Source organism: Dermochelys coriacea, chromosome 7 (genome assembly GCF_009764565.3).
Source record: "Dermochelys coriacea isolate rDerCor1 chromosome 7, rDerCor1.pri.v4, whole genome shotgun sequence".
Classification (NCBI taxonomy): Eukaryota; Metazoa; Chordata; order Testudines; family Dermochelyidae; genus Dermochelys; species Dermochelys coriacea.
This window is the reverse complement of record NC_050074.1, coordinates 94306831-94319905: the sequence shown is the minus strand read 5'-3', so window position 1 is coordinate 94319905 and position 13075 is coordinate 94306831. Positions and strand designations below refer to the sequence as shown.

The 13075-nt window shown below is 39.8% G+C and overlaps 1 protein-coding gene across 1 annotated transcript in view; it reads right to left on the bottom strand.

The window, feature by feature from the left end:
* Positions 1–13075, bottom strand: part of LOC119858422 (protein FRA10AC1) — a 52499-nt gene that overhangs the window by 2692 nt on the left and 36732 nt on the right. Inside the window, exons 9-13 of the mRNA XM_038408983.2 lie at positions 12598–12711; positions 9290–9332; positions 4362–4489; positions 3756–3794; positions 1207–1285 (exon numbers count right to left, since the gene is read on the bottom strand). Coding sequence (XP_038264911.1) covers positions 1207–1285; positions 3756–3794; positions 4362–4489; positions 9290–9332; positions 12598–12711 — 403 coding nt within the window. The remainder of the gene's footprint in view (positions 1–1206; positions 1286–3755; positions 3795–4361; positions 4490–9289; positions 9333–12597; positions 12712–13075) is intronic.

Genomic DNA, 13075 nt, shown 5'->3' with positions numbered 1-13075 from the left:
CACTGTTCAAAATATAAGTTGTGTCATTGGTGCTTTTTGTTTAAGTAGCGTCCAACGTAGGTTTTATTTTTAAAGGATCTAAAGCAAAAATCCCCAATTATCATCTTGTTACTCGTTTTAAAGCAAGTAAATGGGAGGTATGCTCTTAACAGAAACCAAATTACTTCCCATTGTGCAAATATTCCAACATATTTACTGGTGAAAAAAGTGCAAAGGAGCAAATTATGGCCATAAGAATCCCCTCAAAGGGGGTGCATGTCCATTACATCATGGAGCCCAGGCCTGTGGCAGGTCCTTCCACAGTGCTGCAAAGGCCCAAGGTAACAGCTGGGGAAGAGGAAGAGCAGGGAAGGGCCAATGAGTCAATTACTAAGTGGATCAATGACAGATCATTTAACAGACCTAAAAGTGGCAATTTTTCAACAAAAAACCTTCAAAAACAGACTCCAACGTGAAACTGCAGAACTGGAATTAATTTGCAAACTGGACACCATCACATTAAGCTGAATAAAGACTCGGAGTGGTTGGGTCATTACAAAACCTAAACCCAATTTCTCCCATACTAATTTCCCCCTACTGTTACTCACACCTTCTTGTCAACTGTTTGAAATGGGCCACTTTCATTACCACTACAAAAGTTATTTTTCCTCCCTTGGTATTCTACTGTTAATTGAATTGTCTCATTAGACTGACCTCGCACTTGGTAAGGCAACTCCCATCTTTTCATGTATTTATACCTGCTGCTATATTTTCCACTCCATGCATCTGATCAAGTGGATTCTAGCCCACAAAAGCTTATGCCCAAATACATTTGTTAGTCTCTAAGGTGCCACAAGGACTGCTCGTTGTTTTTGCTGATACAGACTAACACGGCTATCACTCTGAAACCTAAATGGAGTCACCTTCCTTTCCATAGAGGTGAAGGAGCAGAGGGAATGGCAAGCAAAACAGAGGCTACTGCAGTGCTGAGGCTGCAATAGCAGGGCTGGACCAGCTCCCTGGCTTGAGAGGAGGATTTCTCCAAGTTTCACACACTTTCTCTCCTTCTAAGGGTATATACTTGGGTGTGGTGAAGGGAAGAAGATTTGGCATTGATTTTCAGTGTTGGAATAATCATAATAAATCCTGAAAAGACACATACAGCCACATGATTTTGAATAGGCATAACTATTACAAGATATACAAGCTATTAGTATCAGAACTAACCGTGATTTTTCATCTGTCTCTTGTAGAGGACCCTTCCAAAAATCAGCATCTGAAGAATGCTCTTCACTGTCATCTGGGTCTGTTAAAGATTATAAAAACGTCTTAAGAAAATTAATTTTCAAAAAAAGTTTTCTTCCAAATTTTACATGGCACTATTAGTAAGTCTAAGCCTCTGAATCAAAGTACAACTTTAAGTACGAGAATTTTGGGGGAAATTTTTTTTTTTTTTTGCAAATCGCTTTTCATACAAATGTGCAGTTGTCTCCCTAGTACGTATCTCATGGTACGTGCAACCTTAAAAAGGAAAATCAATACAAGAAATTTACTTTCCACCTTAAAATGAAATATTTATTATTAAAAAAGAGACATGAAAAACATGAGAGAATAGTGTTCAATCCAGCTTTTGGGGTCCAGTTTTCAAGATGGATTGGGACAAATATTGGTAGACTGCACACATTTTTTATTATTAGCTGATGTTCTTTAATTTTTAAGGTTGTCTTCCATATTTTTTCTACAATTAAAATAGGTTATTATATAGATGACTTTCAAGACTGTGCAGAAATGAAACTTTAACATCCTCAACTCATCTTTTGCCCAAAACATAAGTTATGGCAAATGCATCTGACAATCATTTCTGCTTGCCAACTAAAATTGTTAAGTTACAGCATTTGTTTTTTAAAAACCGTATTGATTTGATATGGTGGCTCTAATGCCTTAATCTGTTGGACTCTGCTCCAGAACACTGATCCTTGTATCAACAATAGCATTAGCACTTGGCTCCTAAAATTAAAAGAAATGCTGCACATGGCTCCATGTTGGCACACAGATCCTCACAGAGGAGGGGAACAGAATTATAATCTCCCATCTATCTAAGAACAAAGATATAATACAGAAAATTAGAGGCATATTAGCAAATTCAGGACCTTACAGCTCATGTGTTCTAACCTCACCAGGAGAGATCAATGTGAGCATCTAAAATTACAGTAATATAGTGTTTTGAATCATGGTAATAAAAAAGGAATCAGCTATTCAATTTCTATTTATATACTGATTTATGTCAACTAATTATAAATTGTAATAATGTAGAGAAACTAACAGATTGCCTCAGCCTCAAATACCTAACACTTTATATCTTGAACCTCAAAAAACATGTAATGGGTTTGTAACTGTACAACGCAATTTTTAAAAATTTTATTTTTTGGGGAAAGGTAAAAGACTGGAGGTTATGGACCTCTAGCCCTCAACCATGAATAAGACGTTCCCCCACCCCAATTACTCCCTACGGCTTCTTTCTGGCAGCACCAGGGGGCAGCCCAAAGTCTTCCATTGTGGAGAGAGGGACCCACTCAAGGACTCTCTTTGCCTGGCGGGGAATTGAGGGTCTGGAAGGCATCCCCAAATCTTCTATTTCAGGAGGGCAGGTAAACAGGAACTATCAGTCTCTTCCAGACACTCTGCAACAAGAAAGTAGGAGGCCCAGAGGCAGGAGCCCCCAGAATAAAACAGGCATTGGGGAGTAGAATTAGTGAGGAGCAGGAAATGCCATTGCCAAAGCAGCCGCTAGGACTCTGATCTCTTCTTACTATAGCAGGGGGTTCTATGAAGTACTGCAGGTGGGAACAGGAATGGTCTTTGTTTAGAGCATATTGGGCAAGGTACCTCCCCCACACTGCTCTCTAATAATTTATTCTGAGGTTACAGATAACTTACTATATAGTGTATCTATATAGATATACATACCTCACGTACCTCTCACGCCCCTACAGTGATTAGCAGAGCAATATTTATTTTCACCTTTATAGTATTTGTTGCTCAAATGTAACCTAATTGTTGAACTATTTTTCCTAGTATTACTATTCTTCTATTATCTTCTCCTTCCTAGATTCCACAATTTTTCTTCCTTCCATAAACTTGAAAAGGATTCTTGCCAAGTGTCCTTCATCTATCCTTCCTATGAATTTAAATCAGTGACTCTCAATCTTTCCCAAACTACTATACCCCCTTTCAGGAATCTGATCTGTCTTGTGTACCTACAAGTTTCACCTCATTTAAACACTACTTGCTTACAAAATCAGACAAAAATACAAAAGTGTCACAACACGCTATTACTGAAAAATTCCTTACTTTCTTATTTTTACCCATATAATTATAAAATAAATCAACTGGAATATAAATGTTGTATTTACATTTCAGTGTATAGTATATAGAGCAGCATAAACAAGTCATTATCTGTATGAAATTTTAGGTGGTACTGACTTCGCTAGTCTTTTTTCTGTAGCCTGTTGTAAAACTAGGCAAATATCTAGATGAGTTGATGTACCACCCGGAAGACCTTTGTGTAGGGAGGTACATGTACCCTTGGTTGAGAATCACTGATTTAAATCAATCTTTTTTTTTGTTTGATAATCCTATGTTTGCTTCTCTTCCTACAGTATTTCATATCATTGTATCAGAAGACCAAAACTGCTGATGAATAGAACTGAAACAGAGGACAAACCAACTTGTAATAGCATAAGTAAAAAATTTAGGAAGTCATTTGAATAATTTACCGTTATCAAAATCATCTGAATCATCTGAGGAAACTTGATCTGAAAAGAAACAGCCAAAAACAATTAGTTAAAAACAATTAGCTTACCTTGATTTTATGCATTGCATTAAACATGTTTTACAAGAGTACACTTACCACCTAATAAACTTCTCTCTCTCTCTCGCGCGCGCGCGCACGCACACACACACACACACACACAAAATAAGGCAAATACTTAAGTAAAAGAGATTCTTTTTCTACAAAATGGAAAGTCATCAGTTTCAGGTAAAATATGTTATCCCCATATCTGTGATATCTAAAAGGTTATCTTATGTTCCCAAAAGGCTTGCAACCCCAGAGCCATATGAAACCAAACACTTTAGCACTCTTTTTGGTTTGCTGCTTCCCTTTGTTTGGACAGGTCTTTCTTCAAATAGTATATTACTCTAGAGGCTCTTCTTGTCTATGAATCATTAGAAATTCATCCCCTTTCTCTTTCCCTTGACAATCCAGGTAGTGAGCCATTGAAATCCAGTAACATAAATGTATCTCTCACTTTGATAGGATTAAACACTCAATATTTGTATTTAATATTTAAAAATAGAGACAGTTTAAAAACTTAGTTTACCTTTCTGTTTATTTCTCTGTTTAGATCTGTGTTTTTCTGAATGAGATAATCTTGACTTCTTACTTCTGGGGTCTTCAGTGTTTTGTTCAGTTCTCCCTCTTTTCTTGTTTGGTTTGACTTCTCTCCTCCTTTATAATAAAAAATGAATGCATAAGTTCTGCAAATGTACTCTTCGAGCAACAGAAAACATATCAGAAATCAAAGCCCCATCAAGAGATTATATACTACTTCCAACATTTGTTTATTACAGATTAAACATTTAAAATGAATGTCTAATGCAAAAAAATATTATTGTTACCTTAAGGCTGTTACCTCATCTGAACACAAAAAGGCAGGAAATGCTAAAATGAAGGTTACTTACTTATACACGGAGTTCTTTGCAATGACTCTGTATATTCACACTTATGGGTAATACACCGACCAGTGCACCGACCTAACGGTAGAACCTTCTTCAAGTAGTGCCCATTAGAGACCAGTTGCACCCCATCCTATCCCTTCCCTCAGCATCTTCCAACACTGATTAGGGGCAACACTATATAAGGGGGTGTTGAGCCCTCTCCTACCTCAGTTCCTTCTATCACAACTGAGAGAAACCAAGATAGGACTCTGAGAAAGAGGGGAAGGTGGGCGGAATGATTGAACATACAGAGTCATCTCAAGAATTTCAGTTACAAGGAACCTTCACATCTTCGAGTGGTTCTGCATATTCCCACTTAAGGGTAGTCTGGCAAACAGTGCTTAAAACTCAGGAGAAGGGCACAGAGTCCTAATTAAACAATGATTGAAGCACTGTTCCATCTAATCTAGCATCTGCTCTTGAAGCCAAATACAAAGCATAAATGTTTACTAATCATAGGGTCTGACTTCCAAGTAGGAGCCTTACAGATTTCCAGAATAGGGAAACGTCTAAGACAAGCAAATGATGCTGCCACTGCCCTAGCAGAAAGAAATCTCACAAAAATAGGCACAGGCTCTGCTGCTAATTTGTCACAAAGATACATTATTTAACCCATTTGGAAATAGCAGATACACTAAAACCCATAAGATTCTTAGCATACAAAGCAAACAACATACAAGACTTTCAAAAACTCTTTAGTTTATTTAAATAATATGTTAAAACTAGGGCTGCCAATTAATCACAGTTAATTCAAGCAATTAACTCAAAAAATTAATCGTGATTAAACAATAGAATACCAACTGACATTTATTAAATATTTTTGATGTTCTTCTACCTTTTCAAATGTATCGGTTTCAATTACAACACAGAATACAAGTGTATAGGGCTCACTTTATATTATTTTTGCTTACAAATATTTGCACTTAAAAATGATAAACAAAAGTAGTATTTTTCAATTCACCTCATACAAGTACTGTAGTGCAATCTCTATCATGAAAAGTGCAACTTCAAATGTAGTTTTTTTGTTACGTAACTGCACTCAAAAACAAAACAATGCAAAACTTTAGAGTCTACAAGTCCATTCAGTCCTACTTCTCGTTCAGCCAAGCGCGAAGAGAAACAAGTTTGTTGACATTTATGGGAGATAAATGCTGCCTACTTCTTGTTTACAGTGTCATCTGAAAGTAAGAATAGGCGTTCGCATGGCACTGTTGTAGCTGGCATTGCAAAATATTTATGTGCCAGATGCGTTAAAGAGTCATATGCCTCTTCATGCTTCGGCCGTCATTCCAGAGGACACACTTCCATGCCGATGACACTCATTAAAAAAAAATACACTAATTAAATTTGTGACTGAACTCCTTGGGGGAGAATTGCAAGTCTACTGCTCTGTTTTACCCACATTCTGCCATATATTTCATGTTCTAGCAGTCTCGGATGATGACCCAGCACATGTTGATCATTTTAAGAACACTTTCACTGCAAATTTGACAAAAAGGCAAAGAAGGTACCAGTGTGAAATTTCTAAAAATAGCTACAGCCCTCGACCCAAGATTTAAGAATCTGAAGTGCCTTCCGAGAGAGGCATGAGGTGTGGAGTATGTTTTCAGAAGTCTTAAAAGAGCAACACTGACGTGGAAACTACAGAACCCAAACCACCAAAAAAGAAAATCAACCTTCTGCTGGTAGCATCTGACTCAGATGATGAAAATGAACGTGCATCAGTCCGCACTGCTTTGTATCATTATTGAGCAGAACCTGTCATCAGCATGGATGCATGTTCTCTGGAATGGTGGTTGAAGCATCAAGGGACATATGAATCTTTAGCGCATATCTTACAACTCCGGCTACAACAGTGCCATGCAAACGCCTGTTCTCACTTTCAGGTGACATTGTAAACAAGAAGCAGGCAGCAAATGTAAACAAACTTGTTTGTCCGAGTGATGAACAAGGAGTAGGACTGATTGGACTTGTAGGCTCTAAAGTTTTACATTTTAACATTTTTGAATGGAGGGGTTTTTTTGTACATAATTCTACTTTTGTAGGTTCAACTTTCATGATAAAGAGATTATACTACAGTACTTGCATTAGGCGAATTGAAAAATACTATTTCTTTTCTTTTTTATAGTGCAAATATTTGTAATAAAAAATAAAGTGATCACTGTACACTTTGTATTTTGTGCTGTAATTGAAATAAATATATTTGAAAATGTAGAAAACATCCAAAACTATTTAAATAAATAGTATTCTATTATTGTTTAATCGCACGATTAATCGGGATTAATTTTTTAAATTTCTTGACAGCCCTCATTAAAACTCTTCTAGCATCTAAAGCATGTTATACAGATTCTCCTTTATTAGCATGCGGCTTTGAAAAAATACTGGTAAATTAATTATCTGATTGATTTGCAACTTAGATATTATTTTTGGTAAAGAACCACTTTTCTTTAAGAAAACCCTGCAACAAGGCATGTAATTCACTCATTCTTCTGAATGATGTTATAGCAACAATAAACATAGTTTAAAAGATATAAAAAAAAGAAAGAACACTCTGCCAAGGGTTCAAAAGGCAGCTTCATAAGCACCGATAAAACCAAATTAAGATCCCAGGGTGACACCAGATCTGTCAAAGAGGATACAAGTTAGATAACCCCTTTGTGCTATGCAAAAATGATGATCTACCGTTAAGCAAAACATGATTAGCTGAAAGAGCCACCAAATGAACTCTTAAAGAAGAATTAGATAATTAATTACTCAGATTTTAAATACATCGAATACTCCAATACACCCACAATACAAGCTGTAACTGGTGAGACAGTTGCCTTGCAACCAAAAAACAAATCCAATTCATTTCAAGTAATAACATTGCTTTCACCATTTACTTTCTAGAACTAAGTAATGCATTTTGAACCAACCAGGAACAAGACTGTTCTACATTCATCAAATCCCAAGTGCCAAGGAATGGAGAGACTGAGGATCGGTAGCACAGTAGCCAAGTTAAGTATCCTGGGCTCTTAGAGACCCTGGTTCAAGTCTTCTGTGGGCTGGATTAGAGCCGTGGGCATCCCACTGTCTTTCCTCTTAAGCCTCAATTGAGGCTAATGAACCATGAATGTTCTCACTTTCTCCCTTGGGCTTGTGCATAAAATTAGAGCCCCTATATAAATGTGCCAGGCAGTCAAATAACATCAGGATAAAGAATCCTGCCATGCTGCTGCAGCAACAGGTCTGGGGACAAGGGAAGCAGTTTGCAGTCTCCTTCCAACTGCTGATGCAGGTCCATGTTCCACTGCGTTCTCAGCCAAGCTGGCACAATCGAGATCACCTTTGCCCTGACCTGTTTTATCTTCCTCACACCTTCTGAATTAATGGAAAATAAAAGTATACAGAAGGTCATTTCACCCAAAACATTAGGAAAGCATCCGAGATAGATTGACTCTCCTTTCCTACTCTGGAACAAAATAGATGACACTTTTTGTTGAACCTGATCGCAAACAGGTCTGTACTGGGCTGACCCCAGCTGGAGAAAATCTCTGTACTACCTGGTCCTTCAGAGACCTCACATATATCTGAAAACGGTCTCTGCTGAGATGATCTGCCAACACATTGCTCTCCCCTGCTAAATGAAGAGCTACTGGATAGACAGCATGAAGAATGCACCAATCCCACAGACCAGAGGTCCCCAAACTGTGGGGCACGCCCGCCTAGGGGGGCATAGAGGAACATTCGGGGAGAGGGGGGCACACAGCAGGCCCAGTCCAGTCCCCACCGGGGGGGTGGGGGAGAAGGGAGCGCACCACCCAGCCCAGCCTCACCCCCAGCTCTGCTCTGACCCTGCCCACATCCATGGCCCTGGCTCCCAGCGCCATGCCTGGCCCTGTCCCCAGTCTCAATGCGGCCCCTCACCTGGCCGGGTGCCTGTCTGCTGGCCCCCAGCATGGCCCTGTACCCGGCCAGGGGCCCAGCTGCCAGCTCCCATCATGGCCCAGGCCCCGCCCTCACTGCAAACCTCTGCTCTGCTCCTGGCCCCGCCCCCAGCCTCAGCTCCTGGCTGCAGCTCCATTCCCAGCCCAGGGCTGAGGCTGGGGGAATGGCCGGGAGCAGAGCCACACTCAGCTACAGGCCCGGCTGCAGCCCCACTCCAACCCCCATAACAATTTTTTTAAATAGGAAAAGCATAAACATTTTTCCTGCTTGCCTAAAAATCACTAGGTAGATTTTGCATAAGCTTCCCAAAAACTAATCTTTGGGCTAAAATCTATCATGGAAATTTCAGCCTAAAAGGCAAATTTGAGATAAGTATGAGCAAATGAAAAAAAAGTTATAATTTGAGTTGCAACTTTTATTATGAATTTCATTAACACAAAAATACATAATTAGCAATGTTAGAGTATAGATTTCATAAAAATGATAAGGAAGTCAGTATAAACAAAAGTGATAGTAATTTTTGCAGCATTCTTCCAAGTTTTTTTATAAGTTTAATTGTAACAGATTTATTATTTAATCTGAATTTTTCAAAAGGCTCCATTACCTGTGATGAAAATTTAATTTGCAGGAACACTGTGGACACAGTCCTGGGGAGGTGAAAAAAGACAATTTGAACATGAAAATGTCATATTCAGTAGAAATACTTTATTATTATTATTATTATAAACATTGTTATCCCAATCTTTATAAATTTCTTTCAATTTCAGGTGCCACAAGTACTCCTTTTCTTTTTGCGAATACAGACTAACACGGCTGCTACTCTGAAACTAAATTTTTACTACAACATAAAAATTCCAATGTAGCTATAACCAGGGTTCAAAAAAAGGGAAAAATAGTATGTGATAAAACTGTCAGTATGACTCCAAAGTACTGAATCACTTTGAAGGAAGATGGGAGACTCAGCATTGGCTACTGTTCACAAAAAATAAGTAGCATTTATTGTTTCTGGGGATCATGTTAGAGTATGATTTGGATGTGCTTTTGTGAACAGAATCAAACCACATTATGAATATACTGAAAAACACAAAAACTACTAAGGCTTCTCACAGAGCAAGTATTATTGTATAGATGGACCCATAGTCAAGAAAAGAAAGATAAAAAAAAAACCCATCCGTCTCTCTCACACTATTTACAAAAAAAAGCTGAATTATTTTTCCTTCAGAGACCATATACGGTTATGCACACGTATTCAATAAGATCGGACTTAAGAGATGAGACTTTGTGGCATGGGAATTATCCTTAGTGCAGTTAAAGATTTTCTGGGGAAAATCATAGAAATGGGCTGGAAGTGACTTTGAGAGGTCATCAAATACACCCTCATGCACTGAGGCAGGACCAAGTGATTCTAGACCGGGGTGGTCAAACTTTTTAGCCCGAGGGCCACAGTGTTGTTGCGAAACTGTATGGAGGGCCGGGTAGGGAAGGCTGTGCCTCCCAAACAGCCTGGCCCCTGCCCCCCTCCCAATTCCTACCCCGACTGCCCCCCCCAACCTCCCCCTGCTTCCTGTCCCCTGACTGCCCCGACCCCTATTCACACCCCCGCCCCGACAGCCCCCCTGGGACTCCCATGCCTATCCAACCCCACCCCCGTTCCCCATCCCGACCCCCCCCAGAACCTCTGCCCTATCCAATCTCCCCCTGCTCCCTGTCCCCCGAGTGCCCCCCCCAGAACCTCCACCCCATCCAACCGCAGTGTGCCTCCGGGACTCCCTGCCCCTTATCCATCCCCCTCACCCCGCCCCCTTACCATGCTGCTCAGAGCAGCAGGACCTCGCAGCCATACGGCCGGAGCCAGCTACACCACCCGGCAGAAGCAGCTGGCCAGAGCACTGGTGGCACGGCATGCTGAGGCTGCGGGGGAGGGGGACCAGCAGGGAAGGGGCCAGGGGCTAGCCTCCCTAGCCAGGAGCTCAGGGGCCAGGCAGGATGGTTCTGTGGGCCGGATGTGGCCCACAGGCCATAGTTTGCCCACCCTCTGTTCTAGACCAACTCTGAGAGGTATTTGTCCAACTTGTTCTTTAAAACCTCCAGTGATGCGGATTCCACAACCTTCCTTGGAAGCCCATTCTAAAGCTTACCTATTTTTCTAGTTACAAAGTTTTTCCTAATATCTAAACTAAATTTCCCTTTCTGCAGATTAAGCCCACTGTTTCTTGTCCTACCTTCTGCATATATGGAGAACAATTGATCACAGTCCTCTTTATAAGAGCCCTTAACATCTCTAAAGGCTTAGAAGATCCCCCTCCAGTCTTCTTTTCTCAAGACTAAACATGCTCAGTTTTTTTAACCTGTCCTCTTAGGTCACAGTTTCTAAACTTGCTCTCCTCTGGACTCTTTCTGATTTGTCCACATCTTTCCTAAAGTGTGGTGCCCAGAACTGGATATACTACTCCAGCTGAGGCCTCATCAGTGCTGAATAGAGCAGCACAACTACCTCCCAGGTCTTACATACAACGCGCCTGTTAATAGACCCCAGAACGAGATCATCCCTTTTTGGCAACTGCATCACATTTTTAGTGCATTCAATGTGTGGTCCACTGTAACTCCCAGGTGCTTCTCAGCAGTAGTACCGCGTAGCCAGTTATTCCCCATTTTATAGTTGTGCATTTGATTTTTTCTTCCCAAGTGTTTTACTTTGCACATGTCTTTATTGAATTTCATCTGGTTGATTTCAGACCAATTCTCCAATTTGTCAAGGTAGTTTTGAATTCTAATCTTGTCCTCCAAAGTGCATGCAACCTCTCTCATCATCCAACCGCCTCCTGTCCCATGACTGCCTCCAGGACTCCCTGCCCCTTATCCATCCTCCTCACCCGGCCCCTTACCATCTGCAAATTTTATAAGCATATTCTCCACTCCATTATCCAAGTCATTAATGAAAATATTGACTAGTACTGGTTCCAGGACTGACCCTACAGAACACCACTACATAGGTCCTCCAGTTTGACAGCGAACCACAGATAACTACTTTTGAGTATATTTCTTCAACCAGTTGTGCATCCACCTTATGGTAATTACATCTAGACCACATTTGCCCAGTTTGCTTATAAGAATGTCATGTGGGACTGTGTCAAAAACCTTACTAAAATCATGATAAACCACATCTACTGTTTCCCCTGCCTCCACAAGCCCAGTAACCTTGTCAAAGAAGGAAAATAGGTATGCTAGTATTAGAATTAAGAAATGTCAGTATTAAAAATAAAATTAAGTTAATGTAATGCTTGCAAAAGCTGTTTGACAGTCCTAAAGACTATTTAACCACAGAATTGGTTCAGCATGAGTTGTGCTGAAATTTCACATATGCCATTCAGTCTTCCTATTAAAAAAAATAAATGAAGAAGCTGTGTTACAACAATACAACTAGAAGAATCTATGGCATTAAGAATTAGACAGCAAGAAGTGTTCAGGTAATAAAGCAATTATAGGTTGTACTGATGAAAAGAGAGTGGTTTCCCTAAAGCACAGCCATTATGATATTTTTAACTAGTCCAACCAAAAATATCATGTACAACAACTTATTTTCCTCCTTGCCTACTATCCTAAGCATGACTACAATTTCTAGGTTTTTCATTAAAGAAAAGGAGTACTTGTGGCACCTTAGAGACTAAAACTTATTTGAGCATAAGCTTTCGTGAGCTGCATCCGATGAAGTGAGCTGTAGCTCACAAAAGATTATGCTCAAATAAATTTGTTAGTCTCTAAGGTGACACAAGTACTCCTTTTCTTTTTTTGCAAATACAGACTAACACGGGTGCTACTCTGAAACCTATTATATAGGTTTTTCATTATATCATTAAATAGTAAGATATTTACATAAGCTTGAAGGCCAACCATAGGAAGGGGCTGACTTACTCAATTTCACAAGGGCATTCCTCTTTTCACCATATTCAATGTACCCAAAATTCACTTCCCAGCTCTTCAGTCCTTCTTTCTCATCACAGTGCTTATTTCCACAGGAAAACTGACCTGTCAAGAGACCAAAAGAAAAAATCATGGTTAAATCATTAGCTCATTTGGGCTCGAGATTGTTATATCCAGTCTTCCTTTTTTACATTACTCAGCATTAAAAAGGTAGAAAGTAATGTCTAGAAGTAATGAACTAGTAGCAAACAACACTTTTAAGGACATAGCCACACTACATGTCAGCTCTAATCTCTTTAGGTATTTTGAGGGCAGGCAGAAAGGAGTAAATTAAATCTGCCAACACCAAATTTTGGAAAAGCTACCAGCTAATGATCAAATGAATGTCATTAGGCTACCTTCATCCTAAATGATTATTTACTTAGTGGAGCGTGATGGATCAGAAGGTGCCTTTCAGAGATGTGAGCAT